Here is a 24,651-nt window from a genome sequence, read left to right on the forward strand (position 1 = left end):
TAGTAACTTTTCCCCAAAATAATGCCACTTCTCACCGTTTCTGTCAGTAGTGCCACTGTTTATCCAGTCAGTTTTATTTGCAGTTTTAGTGTTGTGTGTCAGGTAGAGGGCACCAGTACATGACACCACTGACTCCTCATATAACTGTAAATACTATCAGATATCCCCAGTTCTCTGAAATCTCTCCTTGATCTTTCTGCCATATCTAGGTACCTATCTAGCTTTCTTTTCCTATTCATGGCCAGACTTATAAAAAGTAATTTATGCCTGATGGTTTCATGTCCTTAACCCCTATAACCTGTCTTCCATTCTCATTGTTTTACTAAAACTACTTCCAAAGCTCATCAGTTACATGCTTATAGCCAAGAGCAATGGCCCTTCCTCAACCCTCATCTTCATTGACCTCTCTACAGTATTTGATGCTACTGACCACTCCTTCTCCCTGGATAATCTTTTCTTCCTTGACTTCCTACATTAGTCTCTTAATTTTCCTTTAACTGATCCTTTACTGACTCTTATGTTGGCTTTCCTTCCCAGCCTCTTAAATTGAGAATCCCCAAGGTTCTTTTTATTTTTTACTTTTTTACTTTTTCCCTTAACCTCAGACACTTCCATGAGTTCAACTTTAACTCCACACATAAGAGCCCAAATGTCTCTATGTTTGTCCTTGACCTCCCAAAATGCAGGCCCCTTTTTCCAGCTGCCTACATGACAGCTCTATCTTGAAGACTGTCTGTAATTTCATATCCAGCATATCAATAACTCATTTTTTTATCTTTCTCTCAAATTCTTTCACTTTCTAAAATACATATTTCTGTAAGTGTTGTTTCCATCACCCAGTCTCCCATGTTTAAATCCTTGGTCTTATCTAGGAGTCTTCCTTTTCTCTCACTTTCTCCATATACGTGACTACTACCAATTCTACATCAATATTGTTCTTATCTATTTTCTGTGTTCTGTCTTAACTTACACTAGTACAAACTCTCATTACAACCTGCCCATTTCACTGCTAGAATATCTAATTTTCCATATATCTATCATATCACTCCTTTGTCCAAAGTTCTTGAATGATTCTTGCTGTCTTTCAGATAAAATACAAAGGTCTTGCTGACATTCTAGCCCCTACATATGGTACCACCCTGCCCTTCTAGCTTTATCTTATAACTTCCCATATATGTGTGTGTGTATGTATGTATGTATGTATATCTCCCTTTAGCTTCAATAAAACTTCATTCATCATTCCTGTTCCTCACTCCCACTTTCCAGTTCTTTTATCTTTGCTTGTGTTGTCCTTGTGTCTGGATTATAATCTCTCCTTCCACCTCTAGCTCAAATTGAGCCTGTCCTTGAAAGCCCCAATCATATGTCAGTCACCTTTTTTCATGAAACTCTCTTGCCATAAGGTAATAATGTCACCCATTCTAATTCTGTATCTTTACTGACATATTTATTGTTTTATATTATAGTTATTTTTGTGTATGTCAGTGTTCCCCCATTATATGGACAAGCTCCAGAAAGGAGAAAGGAAGTCTTCTTACAATTTATTATTCCCACACAATGGCAGTTATAATGTATTGAACCAAACTGTTGTACTGACAAATAAAAAGCTTAGTTTTTCGAGTAATTCTTATTTTGTTCTCTTTTTCCCGTTTAGTAGTGATGAGTTCCTCAATTTTCTGCTGAAATTAAACAAACAGTGTGGTCATTTAACTACAGCAGTGCAGAACATAATTAACCAGTTACCAGTAAATTCTCATAAGGTAATCAGCAATAAATGTCATTAAATGAAAGCAAATGGTTAGCAGTATTTAAAATAATTACAAATGAAAAAAAGTTATTTGGTGAAATTATGTAAATCCCCATAATTATATGAGATATATGCTCAATAATCTGCTAAGATTTTCTATTCTGTTCCTATTAACCAACTTAAAATACTCATATGTTCCAACTTTTAAAAAAAAAATAATTACCTAGACTTAATTTTGAACAGTTATTAATGAGTAAAACTACTTCTTTTCCTGATTGAGAATTTAATTGTTTAAAGCAAAGTCCAAGTGAAAGTTGAAACAAAACATTGTATTTTAGTGTTGCAAATGATCTTTTGTTAGAAATTTTGATTAAAAACTGTATTTAGAAATGATCACATTTTTAAAATAGGAAGCCATTTAGTGGAAACCTGTGACTAGTTTATCTAGTCACTGGTTTCGTCAGTTATTGTTTGCAGTGTAAGATATCAAGACTTCTCTAGGATATTGTTTTATATGAGACTCTAGTATGAGAAGCTTGTGGTTTTTGTTAATGTTTTTATAGGATGGTTTGATAAAAATGTATATCTACATATAGATGTGCCATATATGCCTAAAGGCTACTTTTAATTCTATATTTAAAAGTTAATTTCTTTTTCTATGCTTTAAGTTTCATTATCACTGTTCACTATGAACAAAATAACTGTTTTGTAACCCTGGACTAGTCACCTAACCTCTCTCAGGTTAGGTGTCACACTCAAATTTGTTGGAACCTTAAAGACCACATATTGCCTTAGAAAACCAGAAATTAACATTATCTATGTTTTGTTGTATTTTTATTATATTTCCCAAATACATTTTAATCTGATTCAAATAGCACTGTTTTGCAGAATTTAACACTGCTCTAGACTTAAGTTGCAAAGAAGGTACTGACCAATATTGATAGAGAGTCTTCATCTGGGAATTTCCTGTATCAGTGAATTCACTGGTCTAGTTCCTATCCTTACTCCTATACTTACTCCTATACTATGTATTGTTTATTTTAAGAAATATGTTTCTTCATATGTGTATAGTTGGCAGCAGTCGTTTTACATTCTCTAAAATGTACATTTTTGGCCATCTTAACAGATAGTTCTAGAATGGGGATCCTCCCAAAGGTTTACATCAGTTTGTGAAAATTTGGTTTGTAATGTTGAAGATCTGGGTGAAGAAGTCTGTAAACTAAAAGACTTAATTCAGAAGGTATGTATTTGCATTGTGAAATGACAGTTTGGATTGCCCTGAATACAAGTACATGTCAGGGTTTTTTTATTTTTGTTTTTGTTTTTTTGCTTTAAAAAGAATGGATATATGAAAATTTAGGTTCTTGGAAAAGAACAAATTGAGTAAACGACAATCTGTATCATTAAAGGATTTTTCCCTTAGCTTATTATTACTAGGATAAATTATCAACTTTTTAGTGATTATTATATAAATTTGATACACATAAACATTTGTTGGATAAAGTAAAATATACCTGTATTTTGTGTAGCTAGGACAAAAACTGTCTAAGATAACATTTAATATAGGTTCCAAAAAAGGTTGATTGCCCTAAAATATTTACTAACCCAGAGCAACTCTAAACCACTTTATCACTTCCTACTTTGCAGTCAACCCAGATCAGTCAGTCAGCAAGCATTTATTAAGTACCTACTATGTGCTAAGCACTGGGTCTACAAATTCAAATCTTGAAGGAGCTTCTACTCTAATGGGGGAAGCCAACTCATAAAAGGAAGCTGTAGCAGAGAGGTTAGAAACAAGGTACTCAGTGCAGAGGCGAAGTAGAAAAAGTCTGGAGTGCATCCTGGAAGGGAATGAGGCCCTGGCCCCTTTCTCAATGAAGTATTTGATAGGCTCCTTCTTCCAGTCATAGAGAAAGGCTGCTGGATGAAGGTTACTTCTAACGAGTGAGTTTCAGTGCTGGAGTAAGCGCTCAGGATGAAGACATTTCTGGTGTGTGGTAGAGGAACTCCAAAGGGCAACTTAGGAAGGAAAACAGTGATGCATAGTAATACCTTCCTGCATGTCATCTCATTTATGTGGTTACTTCCTCTTATAATGAAGGTTTAAATCCATTCACTCCATCTCATTTTTTGTGACTCTTATTCTTGTCATCCTGTAAATTCTTTATAATCCATTTACTAGTTACGGAACCTTTGTCTAGATCTTTTTCAAAGACTTTCTATAGATTATTTCTTGCACTTTGTTACATAATTGGTTCGCCTCATTTTCTAGTTATAGATCTGTCCAAGATCCACTTCCATTTTCCCCCAACTCCTCAAGAATAATATGTTTCATCCTTCTTATCCCACCATGTACCTCTAGTTTGTCCTTTGAGTGACCCTCACCATGAATTCTTCTGAGATTGTTCTTCCATGACTGCCATACAGCATCATTTTGATGTTATGAGATTTTGTTTCAGGGAGCATCTTGAGGTCATTAAAAGCACTGTCCAACTTCCCAAACACAACATAGCTCGCTCTTCTTATTATTCAGTTCTGGAACTAGTTTATAACTACCGTATTGGTGTAAGAGATATGTACTGATGGACTATGAGTTGTCTATCTGTTTATCTATCATAATTTAGAAAATGTTCACATTCATTCATCTTCTTGGTTTTTTCCTATATAATTACATCAGATTTTTTTGAGTAATGTATAATCTCATTTAGAAGGCTCTGCAATTTTCTGAGGCTTGATCTATATAGTATAATGTCCTCTGAAAACTAGAACATCTGGTGGAATTTACCATCCATAGGGAACCCCTCTTCTACTTGGACAATACAAAATTGTATTGTATATCATTGTGAATGTGGGTAGACATCTTTGAGAGAATCTGTTTATTTTATACCATGTTGGGTAAACAGGTGGTCATCAAATTTACTTCTGTTGTAACTTCTTTTGGCGAATTTTATATTTAACAGCAGAGTTACTTTCAAACAATTGACAAGAATAAGTGAATACATGATTCCATTGTGCTTATTCTTTGTTAACCATAAAAATACATTTGAGTTAGGAGAGCAAAGTGCCACTTTATCAAGATTAATTAAAAGAAGTAACGACTGATAAAATGTATGAGAGACATTTTGTCGGTAAAGTGGCATTTTGCTCCACCAAATCAAGGACATTTTTATAGTCTACATAATGAGCACAATAGAATCATATATTCACTTCACCTTCCTGACAGACATATAAGTGTAAAGTTACATTCTGCTTTGGAATACTGTTTTGCAAAAGCCTGCCCATTCTCTTCTCACACCATCATCAATTGGTCTTGGGTATTACAGAACCTCTCAGGTATTACAGAGATAGGGAATTAGGCCTATGGGTTGGTAGTTATTAATTTTTCTTGTCACTCTTTTTTGGTTATTTAGAAGGTGATTGTTTTGGAATTTTTAAAACTTCTCTCTTGAATTTATCGCATTAATTTACTTGGATCACTTCTGGCTCAGACCTCTTCTTATATGTTTTTTAATCCAGAATACCCCATCTTATCTTTTTTTCCCCCTCAGTGCTATGTCTCTTTCCTTATACTTGAAATCCAAGCCTTTTATCTGGAGTTCAAATATAATGGAGCCATCGTAGTGCTAATAAAGGGTTTGCAATAAAAACATTTATAAATATTTTAAATTTTTCATCAGTTTCTTGCCCTACTGATTTCATCCTTAAATGCATCAATTTGATTCTTCTTAACAAGCTTCCTATAAACTTGTTTTTCTTTTGACTGTTTCTGTTTTATGAGATGATTCTGCTCATTATCTTCCAACATCCTCCATAAGATTTTACAAACAGGTTTATATTCTACACCAGTATTACCTGTGTCTTTCATCTTTCTCCTGGTGAGAAGGTCACACTGAAGCAGGTTCTAATCTCTGGAGCAATTGCTTTATACCATTTAAGCTTCTTTGGAAAGTGGTAATTTTTATTTTTATTAAATAGATTAGTTTGGAGTTGCCTGAACTGGATGCCACATCTACTTATTTTTAATTATTTTTCTAATTTTTGATTAACTTTGTTGTTTGCATATAACAAGGTCCGAATCGGACTGTGCATAAACATATGATATAAAAATGACTCCCACATCTGTAACCAGTCACTTCTTGCATATTGGAATACAGTTGCTTTATTTTGAGGGAAGTATTATTTGGAGTCCATCATGCCCAGTACCTTCTTTATTTATGAAGACAGCATTCATGATTAAAGATGAGAGGCTACTGCATGGTGTACAAACTTGTAGCCTCTCATTTCTTTCTCCTGAACCATATTTTCCAACATAATTTTCACTTTCATTCCCTATGCTCACCAGGTATTCAAATACATGTCAATTTAATTTAGATTGTCTTATTATAGCCTCCATAGAGTTTCTCTGCTTCCTCATCACCTGCAAGCTTTTTGCTTGTTCTCTTCATGATGGTCTAAGTTGATGAAGTTTGTCTGTTTCATAAATGTTCATCTTGAGCACTGCAGAATAATACAAGTGTGTATGTATCCCCGTGAAATGATGCTTCTTGTTGCCTTTAGAAACATCATCAAACCAATTCCACTGACTGTTTTCCTCTTTGAAGGATCATGATCTATTTTCCAATTAACTCTTAACTTCCTCTTATTTCATTTATAGCAATAATCTTAATAATGGCTAGTATTTATAGAACATTTTAAGGTTTACAAAGGATTTTAAATATGTTATCTCATTTTATCTTAACAAAAACCTGGAAAAGTATGTGGTATTCTTAGTAAGTATCTAAAAATTGATGTGATTGAGGTCCTCCTTTTTCACTGGACAAGTATCACAGATTTACAGGTCCCAGCAGTTAATGTCTATAAAAGATTCAGAAACCATGATCCGTAGAATTCAATTTCTACGTTCCTGTCACTTTGTTTTCTTCATAGCAAAAGTAAGAGAGGTCCCATATAAGACTGCAGGCTACTTTGTATTTTTCTCTAATTTCTGAAATTAAACTTCAATTTTATAGATTCCTTAGGCCAAAGAATCATCACCTTGTGTCCAGCCTACTGATAATAAGCTTACCTAAACTTGGCTAGGCCTGTCCCCCAAATTGGATATTAATCTGCTCTCAAGACCTTACTAAAAGCTTTCCAGCCTGGTAAAACCTGATAAAGCAAGCCCTTCATTAACACAGATTTTGAAAACTCAAGTTTACGTCAGGACTTGCCTAGAGGCATGCATAGTAATAACTTCTCTATAAGTAAATGCTAATAAATTTTGTACAAAACAACCCTTCTCAAAAAAAAGAAGACTAGTAGATCCATTTGCTACAAATGCCATACAAAAACTTTACTTTCCTAGGAGGCAGAGGCAGGGATTCCACCTTAAGAAATGAAATATCTTGCAGTTATTCATGGACAGAGCTTAAGCTTGATGTCACCATAATTGAGATTTATAGAACTAGTCAAGCCACTTCAGGTTCAGAGAAGCAAAGGAGAATATCCTCTGAAGTTGCATTTATTTTAAAGTTATATTTTTCAAACTTGGGAAAAATTTAGAACTGTTAGTATAACCTGTTCATGCAAACCACTAAACACCTCATTAATGGTGTCATTTTTGAATTGTGTACTATATATAGATCATTGAACTAAAGCTGGAAGGGTCCTCAGAGACCATATATGTATGTAACACCATCTTTTGATTCTTAATTCTCTTTAAGCTCATATACTCCATACTTCTGTTTCTGTAACACTGGCTTCAAATAATTGCCACGAAAGATCAAAATTATAGAGTTCCTAATATATTTGAAGGTAGCCCCTCCAGATGAAATGAAAGCTGATTTTTCCCCCTTGGAGGATTTTGACACTTTAGAGTGAGGAGAATGTGATTACTAGATGAAAAACATTTTGAACTATCACTTAAGGAACTAAGATTCCAAAACACAGCAATTATAATATAATCAGGGACTTTAATATTCATTTTTTAAAATTCTGAGTCACTCTTAGAAATTTTCTGCTTTCCCTGGCTTGGTCAGGGTCCTATTTTTTTCATAAAATCTGACTTAAATACATGTATGTCCACGAAATGAGCAAATATTTGTGGATCTGTATGATACTATGGGGGCAAAAACATTTAAAGTAAGTTACAGAGCCAGTCTTTTGGGTCATTGCCTTGAAGCATATCTGTGCCTTTCTCAAAACAAGTGGTTATGATGAGATTTTGATTTGAGGGAGTGTCAAGGCTAGAAGATTTGAGGACTGTGCCACTGTTCCTCTTACAGAGCAAAAGATACTAATAATGACTAGTGAGTACTTTTTTTCAGGAAGGTATGAGTTATCAGAGATAAGGGTACAGAGGACAAAGAAAAAGGGTAGGGGAGAGGTCAAGGCTAGACGTTAACACCACATCGCTCACTTTCAAACCAACACAATGACAGGTTCTTGTCAGAAAGGGTCATTTTAAGTAATGGGTTAGTAAAAGGAATGGCCATCCAAGGATTCAGTAAATGGAGCATCAGTGTCAAAAAGGAATCTGTTACTGAATGAAGCCATGTGGAAGTTAAGCTAAGAATACAGTATTAATGAGATTGGCATTGAAGTCCTTTATTCAACTGTAACTTAAAATTAATTTTGCAGACTTCTCTCCTTAAATATTTACATTGTAGATTTTAGAAGTAGTTATTTCTGCTAAGTTGAAAGTATTTATAGCACCAATCCAGCACAGGATGTTTCCAGCAAATATCACTCTATAAAAGTGCCTGACTTTTTTATCTTTTCAAGATCTCTGATTTTATGTTTTGTTTGTTAATGTGGGATCCTCAACATGGAATTTTTTGAGGGAGTTTGTCAAAGTTAGGCAAAATAAGTTTTTTCCAAAGAGGTGTTAAAGCAGCCATTAAAAGCTCTTAATTTAAAACAGGGTTTAAATATCTAATTTCAGTAGCTCTTAGATAAATTTCAGAGTGCAAATTTTTATAGGAATATTTTATAATTGTATATTGTTCTGTGTATCATTGATATTTAATTAAAGGGAAGGCAATAAAGTGCCTATCAGTCAGCATTCTTAGTAGTTAACTTTTTCAAACCACACCTGTTTTCTAACCAATTTCAAATGAAACTTAGGATGCATTTATATATGAAATTATCTATCTCTAATATAATATTGGTATAGTTTTCATAATAAGATATTATTGAAAGTCATTTAGAAGGTTTTTAAAAGCATTTATCTTCATTCAAAGTCTTCCTTGAATAAGAATAGCAAAGTTTTCCTTGTTATTTGTATTTATATGGAAGAATCTATTACTACAATTCCACTTTTAGTCAAATACAAAAGCCTTTGGGTTAGATGAGCTGTACTCAGCCTTGGGGTATCCATTATCAAATTCCTTCTTTTAAAAATTTCCATATTTTAGCTCACTGATTTCTGTTTCTTTTTTCATGTCAAATATTAGTTGCAAAATGACCAGAAAAATGATCCCTGTCGTGTACTGCCTATGGAAACATATTCTACCTGGAATAGCAGATTTTTGAAGAGGGCAACATTCACAGTATGTGGATTTGGGTTTCTCCTCTTCATTTTCAAGCTAACTTTCCGGAAAAGCTGATGTAGATTCTTATTTTGAGGAGTGTGTATAGTCAAGCCTTTGGAAGAGAGCTGAGAACTACAGCATTTATGTATATAGAACAACCCTTATGTTGTTCTGTACTTTTACACATTTTCTAGAAACATTTCAGAAACAAGGTTGCTCATGTTTCTTTACAGACTTTTTTCTGTCAGATTTATAAATCTAATTTGTTAATTTTGATCAAGATATAAATAACAGGTAATTCTGTGATTTTTTTAAAAATTCCTTTGAGTATCTTACATGATCATCTTCAAATAAAGTTTTACCTAGTTTGTCTTTGATCTCCCACGTTACTGTGTGTGTGTTGCACAGAAATGAAAGACTATGCCCATGTGGAATACATTTTTTCCCTATAATTTGGAAAATATTCTTTAAGGTGTTTATGTTGATATGGCTCAGAGAGATATAAAGTGCTTTCTGTTAATCTATAATCTGTCTTTCCATTTGTAAGACTTTGCTTTGGAATTTTTAGATTGGGCCTTAAGACAAAATTTTCTTATTAATAAAATTTGCAAAATATAATGGTAATAGCTAGTAAAAGTAATTTTGGCAAACTGCAAATATGGTTAGATGATTTTATGCTTAATAAGGTTTTTTAAGGTGTTACTTTAGATTTATATTGAAAGTGGATGTTAACTATTATATTTCTCTTGTCAATCTGTTGAAAACTAATACAGTATCCATTTTGGTTCCCCTCATAGTCAAGGTTAGCGGCAGGGACAAGAGATATGGGCAAACGGAAAGGAAAAGAAAAGGACTAACTTAACAGTGAATACAGGAGTTCACTTTCTTTCCTGGCTGAGTGCCATGCTTACAACAGATGTGGTTGATCTGCAACTGCTTGAAAGGTAAACAAGAAAGGGGAAGAAATCATAGCAAGGAATCAGAGTGTGAGGAGATAGGATGAGTAGCGACTGCTGTCTGTCAGTCCTGCAGGAACAGCAGAGCCGGGCTAATCATTGTGTTTCTGAGAATGTCCAACCATGTGAAAGCAAATGACCACACCATGAACTGAGATGAAGTTTTTACTGTCTCATTTTCTTTATAGCAAAATGAAGCACATCTCCCTCAAAAACTGGATTAGACCTGAATGGCTTGGAAAATAGATTGGACTTGAGATAGAAGAACAAAATTTAGACCAAAAAGAACCATCATTCATTAATAGCAGATTGTCATAAGATTTAGATCTGGGAGAAGCCTTGTAGATCATTTAGTCCAAGTCTGATCCTTAGAGACATTAAATGACTTGCCCAAGGTGTCACTCTTGGCCTAGCAGCAGAGCCAAGAAAATCCAGGCCATCTGGCTCGATCTCCAATGCTCTTTCTACACCATAGTCCTATTACTCTTTTAAAGGGAGATGACTTAAGTGTACACAAATACAGGGTATAGTTTTCCCAATTGTAATAATAAGGATAAAAGAGTTAATTTTAAAAACCATGTATCTTATAGATAAGTATCTCTTTCACTAGCAAGATTCTTCTTTTGGCTCTAAGAAAATTAAACTTAAATAGTATGAATTTAATTATTACAACTATTTGAAAGTGTGTGGACATTAACAAAGATCAGAAAACTACTTGGAAAAATGTAAATAGTTGAATATATTAGGTTTTTCATACACACCAGTAGTATGTTTATAATTTAAAACAAAGAAAAAATAAAACTGCAGTTCTATTTTAAAGCAAGCAAGCACTGTGACAATTTGCTTTACAAAAGTATATTCAACGTATCCCAGTTTTAGATAAAGATCTCCACTTAAGATGCTTAATCTCTGCTTAAAAACATTTCAGGAACATAATTATCCCAGTAAATGAGAAACACCTGTATGTTTTAAGCCTAGACGAAAAATAGAGTAAAATCTTACACATCTAATGCTGCATTCATTATCAGTATAGAACAGGGATTGAGCTGAAATTTAATTTTCCTTTAATGTATTTATTCATAGTCTAAGGCAAATTAATAATGTTAAGAAAACTTCAGGATAATAATGCTTCTGAAGTGATTGTGAAGTTTTTTCTCAAATATTTATGTTACATTAGATAAAATAATAATTACACTTGAAGCTACTACCTCCCTTCTGGTTCTGTGATTATCCGATCTGATTAAAACGCTTGAGAAAAAGTCTCATTCCATTTCGAGGCATCTACAGGCTTAAAAATGATGTACTACGTATCAGTTATTATAAATTTATTAGAACAGGTCTCTTTAAACTCTAACCAATCCAGAGTTTTTAGTGAATTTTGTCAACCTAGTTTGTTAGTTTTATGTACTTGAAAGTAATAAAAACCCTAATGTCTTTGACAGTACTCAAAAATATAAACTTTTAAGTCTTTGCTTCTGTTATCTTTGATTAGAGAAATGTTGATGTACTTTCTGAACTACCTTATCTGTAAGGTGGAGGGATTATAGCCTCATATGTACTTTGGCTTTTAATAAATGTCTTGATAAAAAATCAAGCAGCCTGCCAAAAATGTTACCATTGTACTATTACTAGAAACACAATGGCTAATCTTTGTCCTGAGCCACTTTTAAAGCTTACCTGACGTGCCTCTTAGCTTCCTTACTTTTTCATCACCAGTGACTGACTGCCTTAATAAGTCACATGTATTAGAAACTAATATTTTCTCAAAAACTAATCATTTTAACCATAAACAAATTTTTTTTCTTTTTAAGTCTGAGTAAATAAAAAGATTTCTCTTTGACTTTCTCAAAATTAATTCCTGTCATTTTCTTCTTGCATCTTTTTTCCATACCTTAATCCCAAATTGTTCTTTCCAACATGCTTTGTTAGGTATCCTACCCCTGAGCACCCTACTAAAACAAGTCCCTGCCTTAAATGGATCAGTGGAAGGGAAATTTGGCTTGAAGCTGTTGATATGAGGGTGAGTAGTCAATTAGAGGACAGGATTTCCAAGAGTATTGTTAACTGTGGAGACTTTATCAAGAAAAAACTGTCCAGAAGCAAAAAAAGCAGTGTCAAATTGATGGGAAACTTAAACAAAAGAAGTTAAAAAAATGAAAAGGGTTCTTATGAGGGAAGTGCTTGGATATTAACTGCATGCCCTTGAGAGTTTTAACCACATGGCCTTACAGTTGTCATGTATAGAGTGGATAATCTGAAATATATTTATAGAATTAATAATCTAATTACTTTATGTAATTTGGCAACATTTGTGGTTTTCCATGCCCTCAGTTTTTATCAGATTTCAATCCAATAATTTTGTGAATATCTATAATTTAAATTTAATAAGAAAAATACCTCAGGAAGATAAGAGTCACAGAACTGGATAAATTATTTTAAGTATGTTATTTGAGTAAGTTTGAGTATAAATTACTTGAGCTCCATAACACAGAATGACTTAAGACAAAACAAAAGTTCCAGGATGCTCCCGTAACTTGAGGAATAGGAAACTGCTGTCGAGAGTTCCTGATACCTGAACAAGGGATCAGAATTTATATAGTCCACTCTGTTGTTGAAACCAGGGTTAGTCTTTTGGGGTTTCACAGAAAAACTACAACTCCAGGTATGTTGAGAAAAAGACAGCCTCAAATAACCTGTGTAGCCTTACATCTCAACAAGGTGAAACTATTGAAAAGCAAGTATGAAGTTACCATGTTAGCCAAAGTATAGCTTTGGGGACCTGCGAACATACTAATTCTGATTCCTCTTGTGAATGCAATGAGTTTTAAAACTCAAAATGAGTCAGCAGCCGGGACAATTATTCTGTGAAGGGAAATGTGAATTATGGCAGAAGGAAGCACACTATTTTAGTGTAGTTCACATCTAAAACTAATCTAAATAAATTAATATAGTAACAGCAACCAAGTCATGAATGGAATGTCAGGCCTGGAGGCAGGAAGACCTCAGTTCAAATCCAGCCCTAGAAACTTAATAGCTGTGTTACCCTGGACAAGTTACTCAACCTCTGTTTGCAGCAGTTTTCTCATTGGTAAAATGAGGATAATGATAACAGCTACCTTGCAGGGTTGGTGTGAGAATCAAATAAGGTAATATTTGTAAAGAACTTAGCATCATACCTGGCACATGGTGCTATGGAGATATTAGCTATTGTTATTATTATTAGTTTCTGCTTTTTTAAATTGAGATTATAGCCCTCATATTTATATATATATTTAAAGAACCATAAAAGGCCAAGAAACAAATAATTGATGGTTTTTTTAATGCTTGAAGTTTGGGTTCAAGTATTAGTAAAAAAAAAAAAAAAAAAAAAACATTGACAGTGACACTTTAGTTAACTAGTGATACTTTTAATTACTAATGATGCTTCTTTGCATTCATAAACCAAAATACTGTTATGTAATATAAGTTTTACTCCAATACAAAAATATTATATCTAAAGTCATTCCTTCCAAGTTCCATAAAACTTTATTTGAAAACTGATAACTCAGAAAACACAATACTCTAAACAAATTAACAAAAGAAACAAGATTTTCAGGGGAAATATTTACCTTTCTATTTTTTTAAGTTAATTTTTGTTTTTACATCCCCTTTCTAATCATTTGAACATTTTTAAACACTTATTTACATATAAGCAAAGTAATAGTATTATATAGTTCAATATCAGTTGGCTAATACACACAAAAGACTTGATTAATAACTAGTTAATTTCATTTTTAAGTTTATCTTACCTCCTTTCCCCACCTCCCAACATTTGGATCTTAGCAGGGTCCAATCTAGCATATGGAATAAGCATTCATTATACAGTAATTGAAAGAATATTCATTAAAGCCAATGTCCATATTATCAGACAATACTTCGTTAGCTGTAGCTGTTGAGTTATTCTGTTAACATACCTCTATTAACTGACACCAAGTAATAACTAACCTGTATGCTTTAAAATTTGCAAAGTGTTATATATGCATATGTGTGTCTATAAAAACACATACTGAGGAGCTAATACTCAAAAATTCTAGATAGAATCCAAGGCTCAGAAGCTCCCTAGCATCTGCATTCAGCTACCAAAATTCAGAAACTTTTGATAAAAGTAAGTTTCACACCATTTTTTAGAGACTACATCCATAATGTTAAAGATTGGTTATTTCATCATTGTGCATAATCCTTCCACAGACATAATGTAAGCTCTTTACCTCTTAACAGATAAAGTTGAGTTGTCCTTCAATCCTAGTGCCAAGAGTGCTTAGCTAGAGTTGTCTTTGGACAGTTTAACACAAAGTCGTACTTGGTGCCTTTCCTGATTGGCAGGACCTGCCAGAGATTGTACTGTCTTATCAAATTGAATGACCTCAAAATAGAAGATAAACCCCTTGAGGACAGGAATTGGGGGTGGGGGGAGTGGGGTTATGCAGCGTGGTATGTACAATGCCAAATGTACACAATTAGTTGTTTGGATCTGATTTAATTGGCATAGCTTCTGAAAACTCAGGGTACCATCATCGCTTACATTTATATAATTCTGTACCTAACATACATCATCTCATTTGATGCTTACCGCAGTTCTGTCAGATATCATTACCCTCGTTTTACCGATATAGAAATAGTCATTTGCCCCTGGTTCCACAGCTAGTAAGTGACAGAAATTGAATCCAGGTCTCTAATGACCAAATATTCTTTCTGTACCATCACACAACTTCTTCTGGAGATAGAAACTCTATATTAAACCATCAAAAGGCAAGGATAGTGAACAGGCACTTGGACAAAGATTATAATTTTTTTTTTTTTTTGGTTTTGGGGGCTAGGGTGTTGTGCTGGTGATAAGGTACAGGAATTATTTATCCCTAACACTTTTACTGCATCTTTGTGTTTCCAGCCTGTAGAAGCTGCAATTTAAAACAAGGAAGGGTAGAAATAGATATTGATTGAAATGGTATTCTAGGTTTATTTTAAAGATCTAGGAACAACTTGAGATTTATTTTAATCATGACCGTATACCTGATTACTTCAACCTGATACTAAGATTTCCATTCTCCCCAATTTATACTTAACCTAAAACAAAATTTTTTAAAAATAACTTCTTTTTCATGGTTTTTCACAGCTTTATACTTGGTGCTTGTCTAAAAACTGAGTAAAGGTTTTATTTAAAGATCTTGCAATTTTATTTCTCCTAGTAGGTTCATCCTACTCAGTGGTGCTTCACACTGTTTGGTGGTCTGATTATAGGTTAAAGATTTATGGTTGATTCAAGTATATTTCTAGTTTAGTTACCTTAGAGATCAACCAATACAAGTGTTCACTCATGAGAGTCCCTGAGGCCTCAGGTCCAAACTTCTTAGTCTACTTGAAGCAAAAGGAGATAGTGTGAGAATAGCAGCACAGTGAATAATAAGCAAAGCTTGGTTTAAAAAGCTAATTCCATTCCAAATGCTAATCCTTATATACAGTCTAATGGATAAACTGATGAAGGTCTTTAAGATGCGAAGATTTGTCATAAAATGTATTTTTCAAGAGTAATTGTTGGAATCTCATACTAAACTAATTTGTATGATGTAGTCAACAGAAAAGTAATGCTTTAAATAAGTTCCAGATGTCTGTTATTTTAATACCTTACCTTACATGCAAGTAAGAAAAATAATGTAGTCTTTTTCCACTGATTGATAAAGATACCTTAGATAATTGGGGTGACTATAAACTCTGAAATTTTCACCATGTAATGTTGATTTAAATTTGTTGAAATCGTAGATAAATTATTATTCAAGTATGTTTTATAACATTTTCATTGTGTATACTTTTCTACTTTTTATATAGCAAACATTTTTGTTTTATGTTTATATTAATTTTTGCAAGGAAAAATAATCACATCCATCACAGTATTTTCAACTACAGAGTTTGTCCAAAGCTCCACCACACCCTTCTCTGTGAAACGTTCTCACAAACATTTTGTTTCTTTTCTGCTTACATCCTTAAACTGATAGCCCACAGATTGCTTTTGTAATAGAGAAAGTGTGAACTTTCTCAAATTAGGGTATGAAATATTTTTACTGATAAACTCCATTAACACAATGTGAGCAATTATTTGTCAGTTTGTCCAAATCCCACAATATCAGATTCTCAGTGTTTTCATTATTTCATAATGCAGATTTGGATCAGTTTTCCTTAAATAAGCAACAAGCAGCAGAGAACACAAAAGAATTGTGCTATCAAATGAAAAATAGAAAAAAGTAAAGGGATAGAAAGTTTTTAAGAGGGAAAAAGTATGTGGAAAACTATCTTGTTGAATATAGTAGGGGGGAAGATAAATAATATTCTCTATTAGGAAAATGTGTTTGAATTTATCCTTTTATTTTCCCTCCCAAAAGAATAATGACTATTAGAAATTTGGGGGGATTTTTTCTTGTGATTATCTCTTGGACTGAAAATGATAATTAACCTGTTTTTACAGGTGAACAAGGAGCTACACTTAAACAATATTCAGATGATTCAAAAGTAGATTTTCAAATAAGTAACAAATGTGTCATGTAGTACAGCATAAAATTTTTATTGGCATTTGAGATAAATGCATTACTCACCAGTGGATATGCCAAAAAAAAAATCTCCACCCTCTTTCCACCCCCACAGTGCTACAAATTATTATTTATTGAGCAGTGACAGAGTGCCTTAGAGTACAAAACACAGAAGTCATGGCTATCTCTAAAGTTAATGAATTTTACTCATAGTATTAAGACCAAGAATGATTAGCATTATGGAATGAATGAGTGAATGGAAAAACATTTATTAAACATTTACTCTGTGCTAAATACTGTGCTAAGCACTAGGGATACAAAAGATCCGGTACTCAAGGAGCTCACACTCTAATGGGGGTGGGGTGAAGGAAAAGGGAGGCAAAAAGTATAAAAAAGATGAGCTGCAGAGCAGTCAAGTTAATATTCCCAGGATTACTCTAGAATGTACAGAATGACATTGCCCAGAGGTCTGAATGCTGTAGTGATAGAGCAGATGGCAAGACTAGTCCTCCATCTTACTGGAAGAGTTACAGTTGATAACTCAGAGACCGTCTTATCAGTAAAAACAGTCATGCTACTCTTTCTGTCCTGCCGCCTAAGGTGTCTTGTTCTGAGGAAGGACCAAAGAAAGATCACCCTATCTTTCACTTCATTGAGCAATCTGAGGTCATCCAGTTGTATCCTGTGCTTAAATATAATAGTTTGGGGCCAAACATTAATTGAAATTTTACAAATTGACAAACTAACATTTATGAAGCATCTATCCCATAATCTCAGGTGTAAGGTATACAAAGACAAAAATGAGAATCCTTGCCCTTAAGGAGCTTATATTCTAGTGGAGTGAAACTGCATGTACATAAGTAAATTAATAAAACTAACTTTAGGAAGGACAGAGTGGTAGCAAAATGGGATCAGGAAAGACTTCAAAAATTGGCTTCTCACTTGAGCCTTGAAGAAGGCTAAAGATTATAAAAAGTAGAAATGATAAGAGATTTTTGATTAGACATCATAGTTAAATCAATGGTAGAAATATGAACTTGACTAGTTTAAGATATGGTTTGGGTTTTGTTTGTTTGTTTTTAGTGAGAGACTGGAGAAAGGGAGACAATAAAACTTAAAAAGTACAATCAACAGAGGACACAGCCCTGAACTGGTGTAGCACTTCTGATTAGAGAGGAGGGGACGGATAGTGGCTGTTGTGGTAGTGCAATAGATACAGATTAGCATCTGTGGAAAATAAGAATCAAGGAAGATTGTGAGATTGGAATCCAGAACTAGAAGGATGATGATTCCCTCAATAGAAACAGGGAAATTTAGAAGATGGTTTGGGAAAAGGGATCAGATAATGGAATGAGTTCCTTTTGGTAAAGGACCTTAACGATCAATTAATCCATCCCTGTCAATTTACAGAGGAGGAAATTGAGGCCCCAAAACTTAGGAATTTGCCCAAAATCACAGTTTGAGACACCTGTGGAATGGCCAGATGCAGAAGGGCAGCAGACAGTTATTTGAGACTAGAGTTCCTGCTGTTTAGACTGAATTCAGTTAAGTCATCTACTTGGAAATGATAATTCTACATTCAAGAGCTGATGGCATCACCAAAAGGCAGCAAGGAGAGACCAGGTCAAAGCTTTCAGAGATGGCCCATACCTAATAGGTGGGAGCCAGATAATTACCTAACAAAGGAGACTTGGCTTATCAAAAGCAGGTAGAGAGCCAAGAAAGAGCAGCGTCAAAATGAATATATTTTCCTCCATCGTTTTTCTATGCCTGCATATCATCTAGAATAGGGAATAATATTCTGATAGATTTTAGCCAGTTTACTGTTGTGATTCAAATTTTAGGCATCCTGTGGGATATATGTAGCTAAATAATATGTTTATTAAGGAGTCTTTCACAAAAGATGTGAGGTTTTTAATCTTTTCCACAGTCACATTGATAAGGATGCTCTCTCCACTAGTACATATTTTAATCCATCCATGCCTTTCTCTGTTTCATTCTACAAGAATCCTGTGCAGTACTTAAACACATTGCCATTAATCCTACATAAACGAATTTATCCATTGCCCTACTAACCTTTGTCTAATTCTTGAATACCAGCACAGTTGATGAAGGATTTTGATATGCCATCCTTAAACCTTTTGAGGAAAATGACTCAAACATAATAGCTTTGTGCTTTTTCTTTACTTTTTTTAACCTGCTCAGATAACTTAATTGTTTTTTTTTAAATATATAAGAAATCTCTTCTTCTCAAACTTCTTAAACTTATTATACTTGTTTATTAGTACTATGGGCTAGACTTGACTTAAGCCTTGATAGTTTAGGTTCAGCATTGAAATGAAATGAGACACAGAATCAAACAACAAGGGGTTTCCTTAGTCATAGCTAGGGAAGAGGATATTCCATATGGATGTAACCTCAAGACCTTTCACCATCTTGATCCCTTAAAAATTCTCCAGTTTACCAATTTAGAGTTTGTTTATTAATTCCCCTGAGTGCAGTACTAGAATTCAAGATTTGCTAAACAAGTTTTCTCCACCTCGTCTCTGATGATTAGATTTAAGACATCAATCAATTAAATACAAAGCACCTACTGTGTGCGAGGCACTATGCTATTACTTCCCCGAAGGAATTTTTTTATGCTTATTGTTCCTTCGGATGTGTAGGATTTCAGATTAGTCCATCATAAGCAACCTTGTAAATCAGAAAGAATACTAGATTTAGAATCTAAAGTCCCAGATACTTAGTACCCATAGACAATTACTTTGATCTCCCTTGAGTTTCCTAGGATCATCATTTTTACAAAGAAGGGGTTGTATGACTGGAGGAGCTGATTTTAAAGACCCTTCCTTCTATGAATCTTATGAACATCTGAGCTTTAATGGACATTTGGAGTCAAGATCTGAATCCCAATGCTACCACTTAGCTGCATTGTGACCTTGGGCAAGCCACTTAAAAATTTTGATTCTCTATTCATCCAAAAAATGACAGCATATCTGTACTATTGTAATGAGTATCAGCTGAGTTTTCTTGTAAAGTGCTTAAGATCTACATGCCTAGAACTTTTGTGTAAAAACTTGGCCAAATCTTTCACTTAGAGTCTCCTAAAGCGTTTTCAACATTAAATGACTTGGCCTTAGTTACACTGCTAGTACCAAAGGTGGGATTGAGCCCATCTTCCTGAGTCCAAGTCCAAAATCTCGTCACTAAGACAGCTGCTTCTTAGAATAATTTGTTTTACATAATTGTCAGCCATTAATGTTCCTGAAACATTTTCAGTTAATTTCATAAGTTGGTTTTTATGTGTGATATCTGCCTAGCCTATCTATAGCAATCAAATAATTGTCAAAGCAAGGATTTGTATACATAATAGAAAGCAAATTAAAGATTCCATAATAATGTCTGTAGGACCATCCAACAAGAATTCTATTTAAGTAAAATTTAACAGGTTTTTAAAATATTATAAAAATTCTATGTATTTTAGATGACCTCACCAGATTCTGGAAGGTAGTTTGTTTACTAGGAGAAGCTTTGCCCATTATCTCTAAGGTGAAGACCTGGACCAGGTAACTTTTAAAGTCCATTCCACCAGAAAAGTAATCCTATATGGGCTTGTATGCCTGAAGAAGAAAGGGACCGAGAAAGGGAAGATAGAGATTCTGGTTTTGCCAAATTCATGTTTTTGCTTATAGGTTGTCCCATCACTGGCATTTGTACGATGCCATTCAGACTCACAAGCATATGGACAGCATTACAAAGTAAGGGTGGGCTTTATTCTCATCTCACTTTGACTAGTTAGATAGTATAGAAAATATTCTCCTAAAGATTCTTCAGAATTGGAGATACTGAGCTTTGGAATCAGATAAATTAGTATTCACAGTCCAAGATGCCAATGAGAATTGGGAAAGGCAAATTTGACTAGTTGATGTAGCAACTCTACATGTTCTAAAGGTGGTGATGGTTCTGGTGGCAAATTAGTAGGTCTCCCTTTGACTTGGGAGCCTAAACAAACAATGGCTTTAACTAAGAAAGTAGACTTGACTCATCTGGGTACGTTGCTGTACTGGAGTTGAAAATAAGCTAATATCAATCTCCAGAAAAGAATTGGTTTCTACATACGGTAAATGAGCTGTTACAGTAACCACTAAGATTTGTCACTGGGGTATACTGAAATGTGCAGAAATGTTGCATTTTGATGGAGATAAGCTGCCACCCTTTCTGAAAATTCCCTTTCTTTCTCAAAGATCTAGTCATCTACTAGGGGCCAAACCAAAGTAGACAACACTTTAGAGATGAGGACATATGGCATATCCCATTTTCCTATTGAGATGTCAAGACTGGATTATTTGTCAGGGATCTTCCCTTTTGCTGAAAATCCACAACAGAAAAGTGAAAGATTCACTAGTGTGGCATTCCACTCTGGCCCAAGAGTTAAAAGGTTGGTGGGGAAGGCTCACATTCCATATTATTCATAGTTGGGTCTCCCATTTGCTTTTATAATATTGGAAAAGATGACTGGCCAAGAAGGGTGGACATAGCAGAGCAAACATCTACTGGCCTAGATAGGAGATTACATGGGTTTTAAACAGAATGAGGGGTAGAGAATGCTAGAGGTGGAATTCTTTCCATGTGGAAGGCACAAATGATCTGATCTAGACTCCCTCTAAGGTCAAGAAGAGGTATTTGGGTGAACCTTTACCCACATCTGGAGCTTGCCTTTCTAGCTATTTCAACCTTATACTATTCACCAAGCCAGATTTTGGCCCTCCCTGACACGTGGCAACTTTTTCTGCCCCTAGGATGCAATCGGGAGTGGATTTAATCAGTTAAAGGATTTCTTTTCCAGGAGGTCTGTTTCAGGTTTAGGTCATTCCGTGGAGCCGCACAGTAACTGAGGGAGGGCCAGTCCCATGGTCATTCAGTAATCTTAGGCGGAGGGGAAGGGCTTTTAAACAGATCGTTAAACGCCCCATCATCTTTGATTCCCCACGGCTGTGAGAGCAGAAACGCACGCCTGAGGGAGGCTTGTCTTTTAGTCAAGGCTTGCCTGGCTTTTCACTACACAGAATAGAATTTTAAGTTCATGATTGTCACGTGGGGCATGTCCAGCGCCCCAAACTGCCCCCCGTCCCTTCTAGGCTACTGGGGAGCAAAGTCCTAGGGGGATAGGGGAGGGCGGTGCTTCCCGTCCCGCTCTGGACCGTACAGCCTTCTGTTCCCTTGGAACTTTAGAGTGTCTGGGTGTTGCTGTCGGGGACGAAGCAGGGTGGGGGTGGCCGAGGAGGAGTGGGCACCGGCTAGCCTAGGTCGGTGGCGGCGGCGGCCACCCCGCCAGCCCCTTCCCCCCCAGCCGGGCGGCTCGCTTCCTCTGGAGGGAGCCCGGCCGCATTTCCTCCGCCCTCTCCAGCCGGCGCATACCGACCAGCACTTCCCTTGGGTCTCGCCGGAGCGATACGGAGCGGCCCTGGCGCGGAGCCCTGCTCTTCCCAGAGTCGTGGGTGGCGCGGTCCTCGTTTCCCTCCCCTCCCTTTCCGGACCCAAATGTGGATGTATCTGGGTCAGCCTGGGAGGGGCCGGAACCTGACCGGGGCCGGGCGGGGGGAGAGGGGGCGCGAGCTGCGCTGACAGCATCTTCCAGGTTTTTGGCTTCGTGGTGATTCACGCCCCCATCCTCGAGAGGTCCCAGCCCACCCTCATCCTACAGCGCCCACCCTCTTCTGCTCTTGCTCAGGCCGGCCTCCTGGGGAGGAATGACACCCCAGCGCACCCCGCAGGGACCCCGCAGCACAGAGCTCTTCCTATTGTCTTTCTATCTCCAAGTCCCCACGCCCCGGGAACAATACCAGATAAAACTGCAGTCCTCCTCCCCCTTCCTTGAGCGCTCTCTGGGTGGCCCCAGGGGGGTCTCGTCCCTTCTTCCGCCCCCCCGGCCCCCTCCCCCGCCCCGACTACACACATGCCCCAGGAAAAGCCCAGGGAATCTTCGGAGAGAGTGCTGAAACACCCAACTCTTTCCCGGACGTGGCGAGTGGTTCACCTTCCTTTCCTGAAGATGACTAACGACTCTTCTTCAGGATGGCCCCCTCCCCCGCCCCGAACGCTCGGGTTCACAGAGGCATGAACCAAGCCTCAGAGGAGGACAACCCCCGCCCTCCCCCCACTTCACACCTCCGGGGTGGGGCGCAGCGTTTGGGGAGCAGGGCTCCTTCACGTCCTGGGGTTGTTCTCCTGGCACGTCAGTGACCGACTCCAGAACCAGGTGTGGGAAGACGCTAACTGGCCGACCATTATTGACCGGCGAAAGTTGGGAGGGGGTCAGAAAGGCCAGGCTAACGGGATACTGTGCTCACTGCTGAGAAACCTTTGGGCGCTATTAAAGACGATGCTGAAGATGGAGTCCACATTGCCTTTCTTCGTTTCCTATCCCTAAACAATGTTAGGTTCCACAGCCATTCATTCCTACCTCTTAATTCTTTCCTTCTAGGTACGTAAACTGAGCACCTATTGCTTGCCAAGCATTCTGGGCTAGGTCTACAGGTTCCACAATCATTCCTTCTATCTCTTAGTTCTTAATTCTTTAATTCTAGGAACATGTATTAAACATGTTGCCAAGCATTTAGGTTAGGCTTGGAGACTGCAGAAAAAAAAAAAACCAGTCCCTAGCTCTAAGCTTTAAGGAGATGAATGCACAGATAAAAATTCACCGAATTACTTGTCTCTACCGTCCTGTCTGCCTGTCTGCTTTCCTGTCTGTTTTGGCTTTCTCTCTGCCAGCCTGTCTCTGTCCATCTACCTGTCTGCTTGCCTGTTTGCCCCTCTACGACCAGGGTTTGTGTGGACCCCCGCCCCTTCCCTACCCCCTCGCGTCGGTGCAAATCACGCCCAGGAGATTTCTGTTTGCAGGAAGGCTGGGGGTGTCTCCTCTTTCCAGCCGGTGCATTCCACCCAGCCTTACACCAAACCAGGAGGTTGGAGCTGCTGGACTTGTTCTCTGTAACGGGACTGTAAGGTGACTGCCGGCCTCCTCCGGTTTTCCGAGTCTAGTTAGAGGTGTTTCCCCCTTCCTCCCCTCCTTGTCCACCCCCACCCCCACCCCTACCCTGAACGTCTCTTGACATCATTTCATCCATCAGAGCTTTAAAAAAAGCCACCCACCCAGTGTGTAAGCAGAACCCTCCTCATCTCCACAGCCGTGCCTGCGCTCAGGCTGGGGAGAAGAGGAGAATGGAAACAGGGGCCCCGAAGGGAAGAAGACGTGCCCTCCTCGTGCGGTCCCTTCTCCCCGCAGCCTGGGAGTCCGCTTCAGGGTGAGGCGCTCACTCGGGGCTGGAGGTCATCCCTGACCTTGAGCTCGCTCACTCCCTCTCCGTGCGAAACTTATCAGTGAGTCTCGCCACTCGCAGACGCGAGAAGGGGGCGGGGGAGAAGTAGGCTGCCGTGACGGGACGGGACGGGACGGGGCTGGAGACGCTCTCCCCGCAGCGGCTGCGGAGTGTTTCTGTTCCATGGCATGGACCCCGCACGCACGTTGTGTCTGACCTGATGTGGACTGAAGGGTGTTTAATATGAACTCCTCTCTCTTTGGAATCTGGCTTTCTGTTCCTCTGATCTTATCCTGGGTAACCCCACAAGTCAGCTCTTCATGGTGGTAAGTTCAGCACTTGACAAGGACTTCCTTTACTCGATGTGATTTTTGGAAGAGGGGAGCTGGCACAGTCCTGGGCCAGGGAGACCCTTCTTTTCTGGGGGCTTTCTCCCGGTCAGAGACTGACTGATGGCGGATCTCAAATTCCCCGCTCGCCTCCCCCCCATCCCTCCCAGCTGCAGTCCAGCCTCAGACCCCTTCTTTTCCCACGACACGTCCCCATCCTGCGCCCCTT

General features: G+C 37.2%; 2 protein-coding genes across 5 annotated transcripts in view; both read left to right on the forward strand.

Moving 5' to 3' along the window:
• The window catches only part of ASZ1 (ankyrin repeat, SAM and basic leucine zipper domain containing 1), a 91,353-nt gene extending 81,718 nt beyond the window's left edge, over window positions 1-9,635 (forward strand). The window contains exons 11-13 of one of the 2 annotated variants that reach the window (XM_072652956.1): window positions 1,655-1,760; window positions 2,874-2,987; window positions 9,181-9,635. In XM_072652956.1, coding sequence (XP_072509057.1) covers window positions 1,655-1,760; window positions 2,874-2,987; window positions 9,181-9,333 — 373 coding nt within the window. In that variant the 3' untranslated portion in view covers window positions 9,334-9,635. The remainder of the gene's footprint in view (window positions 1-1,654; window positions 1,761-2,873; window positions 2,988-9,180) is intronic. The other variant, XM_072652957.1, reaches the window with a different exon arrangement.
• A 12,794-nt stretch (window positions 9,636-22,429) lies between these two features.
• Window positions 22,430-24,651, forward strand: part of WNT2 (Wnt family member 2) — a 59,121-nt gene continuing 56,899 nt past the window's right edge. For all 3 annotated transcript variants that reach the window (XM_072652959.1, XM_072652958.1, XM_072652960.1), the window contains exon 1: window positions 22,430-24,419. Coding sequence is in view for 2 of the 3 variants with exons in the window: in XM_072652958.1 (XP_072509059.1) it covers window positions 24,337-24,419 (83 nt within the window). In the remaining variant the exon portion in view is untranslated. The remainder of the gene's footprint in view (window positions 24,420-24,651) is intronic.

Source organism: Notamacropus eugenii, chromosome 3 (genome assembly GCF_028372415.1).
Source record: "Notamacropus eugenii isolate mMacEug1 chromosome 3, mMacEug1.pri_v2, whole genome shotgun sequence".
Classification (NCBI taxonomy): Eukaryota; Metazoa; Chordata; class Mammalia; order Diprotodontia; family Macropodidae; genus Notamacropus; species Notamacropus eugenii.